The sequence below is a fragment of the Glandiceps talaboti genome, chromosome 2 (assembly GCF_964340395.1).
Source record: "Glandiceps talaboti chromosome 2, keGlaTala1.1, whole genome shotgun sequence".
Classification (NCBI taxonomy): Eukaryota; Metazoa; Hemichordata; class Enteropneusta; family Spengelidae; genus Glandiceps; species Glandiceps talaboti.
The window spans coordinates 2,238,758-2,256,453 of NC_135550.1; the positions used below are offsets into that span (position 1 = coordinate 2,238,758).

Genomic DNA, 17,696 nt, shown 5'->3' on the forward strand with positions numbered 1-17,696 from the left:
AATTGTCCGGGGGCAGTTGTCCGGGGGGCAGTTGTCCTGTTACCATCAATAATGGTGACCTATACATTGACCCCCTATATAATTAGTGTACAGTGAGGGCACGCCACTCAACAAAATCTAGACAACTTTCCTGTAGTGATTAAAGGAATGTGTAAACTCGTGGTGGGACAGAAGGACGTTCAACACGCACATGCCATATCCCAGGTATGTAGGGGATCACGAAAGCCGAGTGAAGTCAAGGATGGCAAGCTTTCCTGGGCTGAGAATAGGAGGCAAGGCGGGCATTTGAACAACATTTTTGACAACTAACTTTCATTGGGACTTGACGAATCACAGATATAGAGCGAAATTTCTTGCATAAATCATGAAATTGCAAGACTATACCTTTATGGAAGGCATTCAGTTTAAATCTGGTTGTACAATCCAGTAACAACATAAAATTCCTAAATGAGAGATTTAGTCGTAGAGTTCTACGTTGTTACTAGTTTCCAATGTTAGAGGATTCCATACATGCAAGTGTTCATGATTCTGTGAAATAGGAAATAATCATTTCATTACCATTGGCCAGTACGGTAGTATGGTATTCAAAGATAGTGCAGTACTCTAGCTTAGTGCAGTACTCTAATATAGTGAAGTATCTAGCTGAGTGCAGTATTCTAAGATAGTGCAGTATTCTAAGATAGTGAAGCATTCTAAGATAGTGAAGTATTCTAAGATAGTGCAGTATTCTAATAAAGTGAAGTACTCAAGCTTAGTGCAGTATTCTAAGATAGTGAAATATTTTAGCTTGATGCAGTATTCTAAGATAGTGAAGTATTCTAGCTTAGTGAAGTATTCTAAGATAGTGCAGAATTCTAGCTTGGTGCAGTATTCTAAGATAGTGAAGCATTCTAGCTTAGTGAAGTATTCTAAGATAGTGCAGTATTCTAAGATAGTGCAGTATTCTAGCTTGGTGCAGTATTCTAAGATAGTGAAGCATTCTAGCTTAGTGAAGTATTCTAAGATAGTGCAGTATTCTAAGATAGTGAAGTATTCTAGCTTAGTGAAGTATTCTAAGATAGTGCAGTATTCTAGCTTGGTGCAGTATTCTAAGATAGTGAATTATTCTAAGATAGTGAAGCATTCTAGCTTAGTGAGGTATTCTAAGATAGTGCAGTATTCTAGCTTGGTGCAGTATTCTAAGATAGTGAAGCATTCTAGCTTAGTGAAGTATTCTAAGATAGTGCAGTATTCTAAGATAGTGCAGTATTCTAGCTTGGTGCAGTATTCTAAGATAGTGAAGCATTCTAGCTTAGTGAAGTATTCTAAGATAGTGCAGTATTCTAGCTTGGTGCAGTATTCTAAGATAGTGAAGTATTCTAAGATAGTGAAGTATTCTAGCTTGGTGCAGAATTCTAGCTTAGTGCAGTATTCTAAGATAGTGCAGTATTCTAGCTTGGTGCTGTATTCTAAGATAGTGCAGTATTCTAGCTTGGTGCAGTATTCTAAGATAGCGAAGTATTCTAGCTTAGTGCAGTATTCTAGCTTAGTACAGTATTCTAAGATAGTGAAGTATTCTAGCTTAGTGAAGTATTCTAAGATAGTGAAGTATTCTAGCTTAGCGCATTATTCTAAGATAGTGAAGTATTCTAGCTTGGTGCAGTATTCTAAGATAGTGCAGTATTCTAGCTTAGTGCAGTATTCTAAGATAGTGCAGTATTCTAGCTTGGTGCAGTATTCTAAGATAGTGAAGTACTCTAGCTTAGTGCAGTATTCTAGCTTAGTGCAGTATTCTATAATAGTGAAGTATTCTAGCTTAGTGCAGTATTCTAAGATAGTGAAGTATTCTAGCTTGGTGCAGTATTCTAAGATAGTGCAGTATTCTAGCTTAGTGCAGTATTCTAAGATAGTGAAGTATTCTAGCTTGGTGCAGTATTCTAAGATAGTGCAGTATTTGTGGAGTCATGATGGGTGAATGGTTAGTGTGACCGGCTTGGGATCTACAGGTTGCAGGTTCGAGCCCTGTCGCTGCCTGCTGTTTGCTTCTGAGTGGCTAAAGTCCTTGGGCAAGATTTGAACCACGACTGTGCCTCAGTCAACCCAGCTGTATAATTAGGGACCTGGTAGGATGTAGGTTGCAATGTGAAGGCTTTAATCCTATGCGCTGAAATGGCTGCAATGGATTGTATGCTCCCTGGTGAGTTGAGGAAGACTAAAGGGCCGTTGTGCCGTTCTGATCCGAGCGAGGGGTAATAATTGTAAAGCGCTTTGAGCATGGCGTGGGTAAGCGCTAAATAAGAACCCAACATTATTATTATTATCCTAGCTTGGTGTAGTATACTAAGATAGTGCAGTATTCTAGCTTAGTGAAGTATTAATGGTGTTCGGTAATTAGGCTATATCTGAAGAATGCTTCAAATTCATCATAATTGAAAATTTATTTAATTGAACATTTATCAAAAGCCTGAACATTTCACTCCTCCATGCATCTGGCTTACAAACTCTCATGTTCACAGACATTTCAGAGATGTTTCAAATATGCTCACAGGAAATATCAGCAGATCATTACATAAGGGGAGCACAGGAAATTGTCAGAATGTTTGCAAGTACTTAGTCAAATAGAACGACAGTCACCTTGCCATCCAATGATTTTAAGACTGACAAATTGCTATACATAAAATGTCCATTTACATGTAGGCTCCTTTATTGACATTATCTAACACATGTTTCAAGCCTCAGTCTAGTTCAAGTGGAGTTTGGAGAACATTGGCAATTTTGTCTCTGCCTACCTAGTCAATCCCACCCACCATCCCCATCACCACCTTCGCTTACTTGTTTTAAATCAGGCAGTTATCTCAGACAGACACTGTTATTGCAATTTTCTTTATCCTTTCAGCATATGCCACTATAATGCTGTATGTTGACTGTTATTAATGTCATTATCATTCATTTTCCTGCAGCTACATGTATAATACAAGCCTTTATATCAATCTGTTCTGTAAATCTTCTTTGGTTACTCAGCACTACCATAGTGGCCTTTTCCCCTTGTTCAATTACCCCAATACAGTTTACAGTCAGCTGAAAACTAATCAATCAGCTCATTTCCAATACAAATTCATCACCTAGCTATGTCTGCCAGGTCTTCCCAGGTGGCTAGGATAAAGACACCTGCCGGGTCCTCCCCGGGTGCTCTTCCTGGCGTATTGTAAATTCTCCCCAGTACAAATTCACAACCTAGCTATGTCTGCCGGGTGCTCCCCAGGTAGCTAATATACAGACACCTGCCAGGTCCTCCCCAGGTGCTCTTCTTGGAGTATTGTAAATTCTCCCCAGTATAAATTCACTATCTAGCTATGTCTGCCTGGTCCTCCCCAGGTAGCTAGTATACAGACACCTGCCGGGTCCTCCCCAGGTGCTCTTCACGGCTTACTGCAAATTACCCCTGTACAATTCCCCACCTAGCTATGTCTGCTGGGTCCTCCCCAGGTAGCTACGGTTACGACACCTGCAGGCTCCTCCCCAGGTGATCTTTTTGGTGTACTTATGTTTTACATTCAGGAGCACACATAGGACCTAGTTGCTGGGACCTCCCCAGGTAGCCTATACTCCTTACACCTGCTGGTGATCTTCCCAGCTGCAAGTGGTGCTGAGTAGCCCTCAAGATAGCCAAAGTTTGTGTTTTGTGTTTTTGTTTATTGATTTAACAGTTAGTTTGTTACCAGGACATTAAAGCTCAAGTTTTTCTAGACGTACTTGCCTTTCACTATTTATGATACCAAAGCGCACCTGTCCTGAAAATATTACTAATGTAGCTTTTAGTTTTAATAAGTTATTGGCATATTTTCGGTAGGCCACAAAAAGAAAAAAATAGTTTCTGGTCAGGAAATGTTGTCTAAAGTGGTGCAACTTTATCACCATTTTCTATAAAATGACTGGCTCAATTCAAACGAAATATATTACATGTGTTCTGTAGGGTAGTGACAAGAACTGCTTAGGTTTCGGTAAACATCCATGAATATTAACAAGCAATCTACATAATTAATGGTTTTCGGTAATTAGGCTATATCTCAAGAATGCACCTTTCAAATTCAATATAATTTGATACATACATTTGCGATACCAAAGCGCACTTGTCCTGAAAATATTATTGATGTAGCTTTTAGTTTTAGTAAGTTATTGGCATATTTTTGTAGGCAAAAAAACAAGGAAAAATAGTTTCTCATCAGGAAATGTTGTCTAAAGTGGTGCGATGATGTGATTATTTTTTTTACATTCTCAACAAATGGTAATCAATCTACTTATCATTGCAGTTACTGTTCTTTTTATTTAGTACTTTACAGCAAGTGTGTATGTGGGGCAGATGTTATAGGCTAGTTCATGATTAGTTTTGCAGTTGTCCTCACTGGTGGCAATTAATGTAGGGAGAGTTACTTTTGTGTTTTCCCTTTCATCTGCAGACTGAATTGGCTTACGAAAGAAAAAATTAACTCAGGAAGGGGGGTACTTAAGTGATGGGCACTGACCAGAAACAATTTTTTTTTGGCCTTTAAAACTCTTTCTATGGTGAGTGCTATGCTACAACATTCTGTAAAGCTTCACATTACATGTTGTGGTTGGCCAGAAGATCACTAACAGCAATGGACAAATAGCAATCAATGAGAAAAAATAACTTATTGCCTATGTTCTGTTGTATTCCAACAATTGTCTGTAGGAATGACAATCTCAAAACTTTGCCCTTACGGAAGACATTCAGTTTACATCTGGTCCAGCTTTAGTTTAGTTCTTATTAAATATCGTAATTCTGGTAGTTTTGCTGTGTATTTCATTTAGTAAACCAAAAGGAGAAAGGCTAAAACTACCCAGTTCTGGACCACTGAAAATGAAAAGGAAAACATGCTAGTCCACCAAGACACCTCTAACGTACAACTTTTTGAAATTAGATATGCCATCAGTTGCGAGATTTATGGTTTGGGCTGATCACTGCAAAGATAAGAGCATGTTTTAATGACTGCATCAAACTGTTCGTTTTGCTATCAGTTGAACTATATCACACGCAGGCTATGCAAATTGGTGAGTGGGACCAGAATGTGATGTCATTCCTTGGTGCATACCTGCGCAGATTTCAAGTTCATAAGGTCATTTCAACAGCAACTGTGCAGTTTATCAATATTGTATACTCCTATTTTGAAGTGGTGCCAGACTGGTAAACATTGTAACATATTTAGTGTACATCTGAAATACGTATCCAGTGTGCATGCAAATTTGGAAAAGACACATGCACCATAATGGGATTTTGGCACTAATTTTGGCTGGAACACGTCCCAGGGATGCATCAGAAAAAAAGTGATCACAACCTCTGCCTATACCAAGAAAGACTGCACCAAATTTGATGAAACTTGCTAAAGATATTGACCGAGCAAAGATATGATGGTATCGAGTCAATTAATTGCTCATTTGCATATTTGATATACTTTTGCAATAAGGGGTATACATCTCTTAATAGGAGCATTTTCAGTTCATCTCTGGTTTGTTTATTGTTTCCCTTTTACACTGTAAAATATCTTTCCCTACAAGGTGCCATGTAATAAAATAATGATTTCAAAACTGAGCTGGTAGTGTTTTTTTTTTCTCAATCTGTTTTAACGCCTCCTTTTGCTGGCTTTGATAAACTAGCTTTACTATGACTACTTTATAATTTATTTCTGAGTTAGTTCTTTTGAACACCCTCAACTGGTGATCCTTTCAAACTGTGACCCTTTCTTCATCCCCATTCACGATGTCTCACTTCTCAAAAGAAATTTTAGAAAGCAGAAAAAAAGGAGACAATAAACAAAAACAAATATTTGTAAAAAAAAAAGAAAGAAAGAAAGAAAGAAAAAAGAAAAAAAAGTAAACATCACACCAAAAACAAAAAATTGTTATTATAAATATGGCCAATTTCAAGCCCTTAAGTAGACTGTCAACAGTCGTCTTTTTTTTTGTAATTTATTTTTGCTGGTGAAATTAACAGAATTAAAACATTCGATGGTCAAGACGACTGTTCTAACCCACAGTACTTTCATTGCCATGAATTATTCATGAGCACCCTCATTTATTTGCATAACAAAACAAATTGTAGCATTTTCGCTTGCACAAGACTGCTACATGCATTATGAAGTTCATTGACATAACGCATGTTACAGCATAGATGTATCTCACTAATAGATTCATGGTTTATAGCCTCAGTAAAGAATGCGCAGTTCAGTTCATATAAGGTTCAGATAAGGTTAGGACTATCCCTGGAGAGTAAAAATTCACTTCACATGCATGATTGCGCGTCCAAGTTGTTGAGTTGTCCGGTCCACCATGATTATGTAAATATTATGCTAATTTATAAATGGAACGTTTATTAAACTCAGATGCCTGGTTAACCACTAGTGGGTGAAGCTTCTGGGTTGGTACAGACATCGGATTATATTTATGTGTTCAAATCCTCAGTGAGTAGCATGTGTTCTGTATCACATGTATCGAACTAAACAGAGATTGTGCTGTACATTGTACATGCTGATTGTTATATCGCATGTTATGGGTTATACATGTATATGTGTACATGATTAATAATATATTTTAGAAGGTTTTTTTTTTAGGAATACAACAACATATGAACTGCATCTGAAAATGATAATTTTCACCGACAGATACCAGAATGTATTGAATTGTTAAAATCACTTGCCAGTGAAGACAGTGTGGTGTATGCCAAGAGATTACTGGTATGGACACTGAATCTACTTGAAGAGGAAGAGATAGATCAATGTTGTGAACAAGATGAGGATGCAGATTGTACTGAATACATAGAGGTTAGCTCAATGTTTACAATTGACAGGCTTGTAAATTGAACTTCATTTTTGACTCCAAATATGACCTTTATTTCATGACTTTTGACCAAATATGACCTTTATCCATGACTTTTAGACCCCAAATATGACCTTTATCCATGACTTTTAGACCCCAAATATGACCTTTATCCATGACTTTAGACCCCAAATATGACCTTTATCCATGACTTTAGACCCCAAATATGACCTTTATCCATGACTTTAGACCCCAAATATGACCTTTATCCATGACTTTTAGACCCCAAATATGACCTTTATCCATGACTTTAGACCCCAAATATGACCTTTATCCATGACTTTAGACTCCAAATATGACCTTTATCCATGACTTTCGACCCCAAATATGACCTTTATCCATGACTTTCGACCCCAAATATGACCTTTATCCATGACTTTTAGACCCCAAATATGACCTTTATCCATGACTAGATCCCAAATATGACCTTTATCCATGACTTTAGACCCCAAATATGACCTTTATCCATGACTTTAGACCCCAAATATGACCTTTATCCATGACTTTTAGACCCCAAATATGACCTTTATCCATGACTAGATCCCAAATATGACCTTTATCCATGACTTTAGACCCCAAATATAACCTTTATCCATGACTTTAGACCCCAAATATGACCTTTATCCATGACTTTTAGACCCCAAATATGACCTTTATCCATGACTTTTAGACCCCAAATATGACCTTTATCCATGACTTTAGACCCCAAATATGACCTTTATCCATGACTTTAGACCCCAAATATGACCTTTGTCCATGACTTTAGACCCCAAATATGACATTTATCCATGACTTTTAGACCCCAAATATGACCTTTATCCATGACTTTTAGACCCCAAATATGACCTTTATCCATGACTTTAGACCCCAAATATGACCTTTATCCATGACTTTTAGACCCAAATATGACTTTATCCATGACTTTTAGACCCCAAATATGACGTTTGTCCATGACTTTAGACCCCAAATATGACCTTTATCCATGACTAGATCCCAAATATGACCTTTATCCATGACTTTAGACCCCAAATATGACCTTTATCCATGACTTTAGACCCCAAATATGACCTTTATCCATGACTTTTAGACCCCAAATATGACCTTTGTCCATGACTTTAGACCCCAAATATGACATTTATCCATGACTTTTAGACCCCAAATATGACCTTTATCCATGACTTTTAGACTCCAAATATGACCTTTATCCATGACTGTAGACCCTAAACAACACACTACATGTACCTTTATTGATACATTTTGACTCAAAACATATGACCTTGATGTATACTTTTTACCTTGAATATATGGCATTTTGTTGATGACCTGTGACTTTCGTAGTTTATACCATCATAGTTTTTAAATTTCACATTTTATTTCCAGGATCAACACAAGGAGAAATTGATTGCTGCTGTGTCTGGATTAGCTGTAACCAGATTCCTTCTCAGTATGGAGGAACTAGAATCAGTTACCAGGGAAGAATTGAAGGAAACGCTTAATGACGTGGGATTCATTCATAAATTACAGGTAGACCTCATATTTATAATGTACAAGTGATGCTTACATGTTAGTTTCAATTGTTGGCCTCCAATGGTGAAGCCGATTTGGGCTACTACGTCCCGTGTCCATTCGCCTGTGTCCAACTCTATCCAATACACATGGGCCAATTTCAACCAAACTTTTAGTGAACATCAAATAATATCCTGTGCATGCACTCGTCAGTTTATTTTTTTGATATATGCAAATTTGACCAAATATTGACCATAGTGGTAGTTACAAAATCAATATTTCCTGCATAAACTCAAAACCTGTAATACACAGACACTTCAGGATCAATTATCAAAATCAGCCAATTCCTGCCTATTTCAGACAAACTTAGTGTTTATATATTGCCAAATTCTTTTAAATCACATTTATAAGTGAGTATACACAAGCATTATTTTTGATGCTCATGACTGAGGCCTCTATGTTGACTTTCATCTTCAAGGTAATTTTGTCATAAAATTAACATTTTGCCTAGTAATATGGAAAGCTTTGGAGATAGAGACTTTATTTTAGTGTGTATACCAATCTTCAATGTTAAACGGGCATGTAATTGTTAAAATACATAAAGGAGCCAATTTGTACTAAACCTTGTTTAAATATCAGGTGTAGCAGTTCACATGTGCACATCATTTCGTTCTATTACCTTCACGGTAATGTCTTGACAGTACCCTTTTTCGTAGTAAGCATTCATTTTGACCTTGCTCACTGGAAGCACGATAGATATCTCTATCAATCACTCCTACTGCCACAGAGACACTCGGAAATGTATAAGCACAAGAAGTTTTAAGGCATTCTCTGCTGATTTATTTGCATCTGACATATCATCTGCCATTTCCCGTTGTACTCAAATACTGGAAAATGCTGATTTATCACATAAACTTTTTTGTATTTTTTGTGACGCACTTGATTATCATGCTCCTCTGTGGAAACAGTTGGTTCCTATCTGGCAACCTGTTCCATGGATTATGGATTCCATCATCAAGGCAAGGAAAGCAAGGATGAAAGCTGAGAGTGCCTGGAAAAATCTCACCTAAAAAATCATCATCAGATATACAGAGAACTCCAAACAAATATTGTGCGAATAGTTAAAGCTGTCAAGAAAAGTTACTATGCTGGCCTGGTTGAAAACTCTGCTGGAGATCAGAAAAAGCTCTTCAGTATAGTCACTGGAGTTCTCAACAACATACAAAAACTCGTACATTGCCTGATCATAATGACTCTGTTGAACTTGCAGATCGGTTTGCTCAGTATTTCATAAATCGTGTTAAATCTCTCATCTCAAATTTTGGATCAATTGATGCTGATTGGAAATAATTAGTTTTCGCCATCTGTTTTAGTTTTGGGACCTGGGTGTCATTCATTTCAGCTCACTACTGGGGATGAGTTTGATGAGATAATTCACTCATGGCTCTCGTCTACTTGCTGTCTTGATCCTATTCCCACCAAGCTTATCCTGAAGGATAGGTATATTATCAGTGTTCTGTTGTCTTCCAAGGTCTTGAAGGATAGGTATACTATCAGTGTTCTGTTGTCTTCCATTTATGAAATCTTGAACAACTCACTGTTTTCTGGTTTGTGCCCTCCTCTTTCAAACAAGCAGTTGTCACACCTCTTCTGAAAAAATCTTTGCTTGATTGCACTATTATCAGTATTCTATTGTCCAGTTTCTAATCTGCCATTTTTAGCACAACTGAACTGATAAGGTTCAGTAGTGCTATAGGCGTCGCTAAGTGTCTGTCTCTGTCTGTCTGTCTGTGTGTGCGTGTTTGTGGATGTGTGTGTGTGTGTGTGTGTGTGTGTGTGTGTGTGTAAACAACTTAAAGTCAAAAACAGCTGGACCGATTACTTTGATATTTGGTGGTCATGTTACTTTGGGTGTGTAGTTGTGAAATTGTTCAAATGAAAATGATCACAGCAGAGATGTGTGTGTGTTTGGTCAAAAAGTGTGATTTTTGGTCAAAAAACTTAAACTCCAAAACTACTGGGCAGATTGGCCTGAAATTTGGTTGGAATACTGTTAGGGGTAACAGTGTTTCCTCTGGGTCAAAACTTTTGCGATAAAAATTAACTTATATAAATGAAGACAATAACGCAAACTGTTTATTTACATAATTTTACATTTTTCATGTCATGTTGGCAAACGTACGGTTCTCATCTTTGCTTCGAAGTTGTAGCATCATACATCTAGGTTTTAGTCAGGTCTCATTGTAACTATTTTCTAAATCTCAATGTGAAGTGTGACCTGTGAAATTTGAATATGACCCATCGTACAATTTCATGTGTCCCATGACCAATTCCTGACGTGGAGAGCACGTCTTGGGTAGTTTAGAAACTATGCAATATTATCATTACTTATCCACGTGATTGTTAACAGCTGTGGTAAGTAAGAGTTTCCATCGATAGCATGGCCATTCATAATTATGGTGAAGCATCTTCCCTCACGAGTGAAGCGATGATCAAATGGACCACATCGTTGGACAGTCTATGCTGAAAACTTCACTTAGATAAATTCAAACTGCCACATCAACATTTCATTCTCACTAAAACTGAAACTTTTTCTTTTTGAGCTTTGTAACTAGATCGAACGCATTACATGAATTTACCGTTCACTATACCGTGCTCTTCGTCTGAGGTGAACATGGTTCATACATTATGTTAAAGGCATCATTCAAGAATAAATGAATATCTTGGTGTATACCGAATTTAACAGTTCTCCTCAGCGACACAAAATTTGTATCAAACGCTTTTACAACTGTATCTCAAATTGAAAGTTCACACTGTCGTTCGTACTTCATGTCATGGAACTCAGTTTGTGCATTGCGGTATTGTTTCGTTTTTTCGGCCTGCATAGTTGAAGGGCCCGGTAAAGACGACTCATCTTCCATCACCCCTTGCATGTGACGAACTACTTGATCAAATTTTACAGCATATTGCATGATCAGATGCAGCAACAGAACTTACAAGTTTGTTGGATGGGACGTTTATTTGCATTGCTGATGTAACAATTTTATGATTTGTTTAACTTTTGAGGAACGCACAATGTGTACACTTCCTTCTAAATGTAATACAATGTAGTTTAAAGTATGGATGTGCCACGTTGCGACAAAGAAACCACGAGCACTACGCATAGATTTTCTGGTGCCCTATTCTAAATTGACTTTGCAAGTTTGGCTAATTGTATCAAAAATATTCTCGCCAAATGCAGATTTATTCGCATTTTGCAATTTGGCAAGTGGGCAGCGGAAACACTGGGGTAAGCATATTAAGGTTTGTTCATGACATAATGATTCTATCAATAATGTGCAAATTAGGACAAAAAATCTGTAATTCCAGTACAATTCCAGCAGTTTGGGCTGAAATTTAATGGGGATGCATCTGGGGATGTATAGATGAAGAAATGCAAAGATACCTAGCAACAAGACCACTCCCATAGCATCAGCCAAATGATCGCGTATATCGCAAAGATAACAACATGGTTGGATAGGCAACTGGATAGTCATTCAGCAAATGAACACCTATTGTTAGCATGGACTAGCATATGGATTAACATTTTTAAAAACTGTACAGTTGTGCTACAACGTCATTGGCGCTATTTTTAGTAAAAGTTCTGGAATGCATTGTTGCTATTAGACTAAAAGGTGACATCGCTTCAAATTCCTTAGATGAACCTTTATAATCGGCTTACAAACCCTATTCATTCTACTTAGACTGCTCTCTTAAAGGTTACCAATGACATTCTAAGTGCTCTTGATTCTAAGCACCATGTGGTTTTATTACATCTTTCCACTGCTTTTGATACAGTTAATCACAAGCTTTTGTTAATTCATTTGCATGATCATCTAGGTATCTCTGATAATGCATTGAGGTACGTGAGTTGAATCTTATCTTTCTGATCGTAGACAATCTGTAATCATAAACTCTGCTCAGGCACCATATTACGCTCTTGATACAAGGGTACCACATGGCTCAGTCCTTGGCCCGATTTTGTTCAATGTTTACACATCTCCTTTGGGTGATGTGGTTGCTAGTCATGGTTGTAAATACCATTTAGTCTTTCCCTTGTGCAAATTACAATGATACAGTAAGAAATCTTGAATCATATATTTCTGATGTCAGAACTTGGATGTCTTCAAATTTCCTTTGCCTTAATGACGATAAAACTGAATTTGTTATTTTTTCTGGGAATTATGACCCTGCTTTCAATGGCACACAAGAAATTCATATTGGTGACGGGGTTTTACATGACGCAATATATTGCGTCTTTTATGCATTATTATGGCCTTGTGACCCTCATAAAAATCAGGATACTATCGGACGCAAGAATTTCGGCACAAGATTCCCCTCCGTTTGAAGTGATTGCATTAGATTCTGATTACAGTAGAACACAGATTCTGCCGTGGTACTATTAAGAGTCACTGGTTTTACCAACAAAGGATTGAACTTTCAACGATGGGTGGCTCAGTCGTTTTAAATGGTGTCGTCACTTGTCCAATCTGATTAAAATCTGTTGTGTAGATAGGCTAGCTACATTGTACTTCCATGCGTCCTTGTAATTGCGTCTCTTACGTACATATTTTGTCTTCCGGGTGTTACCGCCTATCTCACCGGTAACAACCGGAAGACAAAAGACGCATGTATAAGACGCAATACGATGAAGTAAAGGTAAATAAAAAAAACGTAGCCTATCTACACATCAGATTTTAATCAGATTGTTACTTGTCAGACCGTAACGTCATGGAATGCGACATTTGTTTCAAAGCAAAACGAAAAAAAATCTTTTTCTGAAGGGTGTTCAAATTTCAGAAACTCAACTCTTACACGAAATCAAGACTCTAGAAGTCACATAAACAGTGTTTGTTTGTTGTCCATGAAGTTGGACTTTACTACAGACCCAGTGTTCTGCCAAGGTTTCCAACTAGTGGGGACAAAGGCCCCCTGGTTGCAAAAAGTGGGGTCAATTATTTATTATCTATGAAATTATATATATTACCTCAGACCACTATAGAGATACCGTGGTCTGAGATATTCCATTACACATAGACTATTACCTAACTACATAGAAAAATTCCATTCATAATAACAGTTCCCTGTAAGCTATTATTTGAAAAATGTGCACTACACATTACACCTTAGAAAAAGAAGGCAATTACAATTATGTAATTTTAAGTCATTTCTACAGCGTATATTATATATTGTTTAGAAAGATTGGACCACCAGCTAGTCACAATTTTTAATCTGACTATCAATGAATAGCAATGCTCAAATTTATGATTCCTTTTCTCAGACAAGGACAAAGAACAACTTCAAAATTAGTGAACATATGATTGAATAAAAAATTTGAGAAATCCTAATCTTGTAACCACTTGTTTCATTTTCACAACTGTTACACTGCTGTGTTTATCATTCCCTCTCCAAATTCATGACAAGAGTTTAAAAAAAAAAATTTGAAGAAAATAAACTCCCTGACTTTAAAAAGTGCCAAATGTGAACGAAAAACTTACAAATAATACAGTCAAACAAACTTTCCAATAATTTATTTTTATTAATTACCATCACTGGCTGTGTAACATGATTTGGTCCTGCTATATCAAATGACAGCATTAGTTACATACATGTATTGTAAACTTGATACGGAAAGCTGACATTGGGTGTCCTTGAAACTCAGAGATCTTCCGGAACTAAAACTATCAACAACGTCAAAGTTAGGATGCTTTGTAAATACAACTGTAATTATTTTCTGATTTCATCTCTGAGTTCATTCTTCATGTCTGACCGGGCGCACATGCATCGGCCGTCTTGAGTGGTTATGCCAGTGATCACTCATTGATTCAGTGCCCAACATTCACATGTGCATGATGTGTCACTGTCAACATCATGCAACACGATCCCCTAACACAGCTTTGTCGGAATCAAAATACACATGTACTCATTTTGTTTCCATCAATTTAACCCATCAACAAATGAAAATCACAACCTGTCCCATAAAATTTGGTTTCCTAAGGCTTATGTGGCAGAGAGATGTTCCGATTTCCTGTAGCAAGTTCAGTGTTTCACACATGTCAGTGAGTAGGTCAGAGGTCGCGACAGTGATGCGTCGGTAGACAAAACATGTGAAGAGAGACGTCCATTTCGGCGTCTCATCTACTCCCTCTAATGTTTCAATTGAAGATTATGTTTTATCAAAGTTGGATCTTTTTGTTGCATATTAATCCATTTGTTTGCATGTTAACAATAGAACTGCGTGTTGTCACTGTATCTTATATGATGTCAACAAAACTGTCGCTTATGGAGGCAGTATACTTTTTGTGGGACTGACACCGGCCAGGGCAGGGGCTTGCCCTGGACTTAGGTGTCTGCCGTAAAATGAATGCGCCAAATTGACGCAAGGTGGGAAAATTATTGCGCCATTTGTAATTTTAGGGGGCCAATGGCGCAAGGCCGCGGCCTCGGCAGAACACTGCAGACCAACAGGTAACAAACGGGAGGAAATCTCAAAAAATGAGTGACAATGTAATATCATAGTCACTGTCATACTCAACTTAACTGCGAACTGTTAACATGTTTATGTTATGATATAATGGCTAAACAAGATCTCCCTTGCGATCATGTATAAATGCCGATTTCATGCATGTTCAAACTTTGAATGGTTTGTCACTGATGCATTGAACAGGTACTTTCAAAATCTCTAGAATTTGAATAACGAATGATAAAAATGTAAATGTATGGTATAACAAAGTTCCTATCTCATGGGTGAATAAAGACTGGGATTAAACTTAATTATTTGTATTTTCATTTGCCTTCTCAATTTCATTTAAATCAATTTAATTCTGTTCTGGCTTATTTCAATCTCTCCATTGTACTATTTCCCCATCTTACAGACATTAATTGCTTGGTTTTGTGAATTTCCAGCTGTGACCCCAAATTTTCAGACCTTGGGTCACAAAGACCAAAAAGTGATGTAAAACCCTGTGGTGATGCATTGATTTCTGCCCAGTGTCAGGACTTGGAGCCATCCTTGATTCTTGTTTATAGTCATGTTAGCCTCATGTTTAAGTCAGATTTGTCGTTTTTCCATGTTTCATATACACCGTATTGCTCTTGTTCATAAATATCTGTCTAGGTCTGCCACTGAACAACTAGTTCATTCGCTTGTTTCCTCTGACATTGATTCTGCAATTCATTGTTACACGGTATACCTCAGCACTCTATAAATCACATTCAACATCATGACGGATTTTTGCATTAGCGATTCAAGTGCGGCTTTCCCGACTTGGTGAGCCAGCAAGTCGGGTGTCGTAAAAATTGTTTGCATCTCTATAAGCTATTTGCAATGTCACTAAAAATGGGCCAGTAAAACTGATAACAACTGATATGACATTAGGGGCTTTACACTTAGATATTGAGCTTGGCTTTGCCTGATGTGTTATGTAATAGTGCTTTATCACATTTGTAAATATTGCCAACAAACATTATTCAGTGATAAGAAAGATAAGAAACCCCACTTCCTTAGTTAATGGCTCGATTCTGTAATGTGTACAAAATGTTGCAGCCTGAATTATCACACGTTCAAAGCATCATGTTCATATCACTCCACTTCTACAGGAATTATATTGGTTGCCTGTACATGAACATATTATTTATAAGATTTTAGTCATCACTTTTAAATGTATTCATGGTTCTGGTCCTCCATATCTTAGTGAGTTGGTCAGTCTCTATGTCCCGGGGCGTACTCTACGTTCTGCTGACCATTTTAAATTTAGTACCGTTACAGCCAAGCCAAAAAACATGGTGATAGGGCTTTCAGTGTTGCTTTCCCAGTTTTATGGCATACTTTCCCTCTCCAAATCCATTGTGATAATTTTAGTGTTTTTAAACGTATGCTAACAACGCATCTTTTTAATCTTGCCTTCGCTTAGATTTGGAATTTAGTTCTTATACTTTTTATACTTGTTTTGTATTTTAAGCGGCTCTGATCACTGTCTCTGTTGATTTTAGCCGCTATATAAATTAAGTTATTATTAATTATTATTAATAGCGACCTCATGTGAGTATGGACACCCATGTTTTTCAGTCAACAGCTTTCTAATGAGACCTTGACCTTGACCTTTCAGTTTAATTAAGGTCAAATAGCTAAAAATATTCAAATTGTGTAATACTATGCACAACTACATTTACTGGCTGACTTTAAACAAATAATGTTTGAGACTGAGGTCAGCATATATTACTTTTGCTATGTGGTATTAACACCAAGTGGCCAAATGGTGGCTGTTTTTATCTAAAAAATTCACAGTTTTTCCCATTTACTCCAGAAGCTTTATAGTTAGTCCTCATTTGAACGTCTCCACGAAATCCTTGATAGCTTTTCAGATAACAATGTACCCTTTGACCATAACTACTGATTTCACTGTCAAAATACCCAAAATGTTCAATGTGTTCACGTATAGCTTTTTAATGCTTGGATTTGTTAAAACCAAATCTTACACAACTATCAGATACTACATTGGATTCAAAGTATTAGTAAGTTTAAATGTTGAGGACTATGTCTTCTATGAAGACTTGTTTATGTTAGATTGGTATATTCACAGCTTGTCATCTACATTCAGTTTGTTCTTAGATTTGTTAGATTATCAGCCCCATTCAAAGGGTAGTATTGTGATCAGATTGTAGAACCATATTTCAGACATAACTTAAGGCATGTTCATATTGCTTTTTTCGTGGGTTTTTTTCTTCGGCGTAAATAGGTGAGAATGATTAGTAAACAGAGGGGATCAGCTGTATGTGTTCACACATAGAATTTGACACCATTATCCGCCGGCATAAACACCCTCAACGATTTAAGTGCATAGTTTGATCCCTGTATGGCTGAGGTTGTAGAGACTATTTTGCCTTGTGTTTTTTATTGCTGTATACGTTCATGCGTTCGAGAAATAAGCGAAGACGTCTTCTCATGCATGTAATAACCATTTCACTCGTTGTCGTGATGCCCAGTTTAACTTTCGACAAGCCATACAACACGCTCGACGTCGACATGTCGACCAACTTGAATTCATGTGTTTTCTGTTTGTACAAATTTTGAATTCAGTCACACCAGTTGTTACCTCTTTCGCTGTTGTGGACCATGGGTGTATTATGGGTGTACTCTGGCTCCGAATGTATCAAAGCATACCGATAGACAACGTTGTTGACATTAATTTTGATTGACACTTCCATTAGATAGCAATGAATGACCGTTCACATGAGCAGTGCACACAAATTTGATAGGACCATTCTTCTTGTACATGACT

The 17,696-nt window shown here is 37.2% G+C and overlaps 1 protein-coding gene across 1 annotated transcript in view; it reads left to right on the plus strand.

Moving 5' to 3' along the window:
- Positions 1-17,696, plus strand: part of LOC144453510 (kinetochore-associated protein 1-like) — a 158,937-nt gene that overhangs the window by 22,493 nt on the left and 118,748 nt on the right. The window contains exons 10-11 of the mRNA XM_078144822.1: positions 6,657-6,815; positions 8,251-8,394. Coding sequence (XP_078000948.1) covers positions 6,657-6,815; positions 8,251-8,394 — 303 coding nt within the window. The remainder of the gene's footprint in view (positions 1-6,656; positions 6,816-8,250; positions 8,395-17,696) is intronic.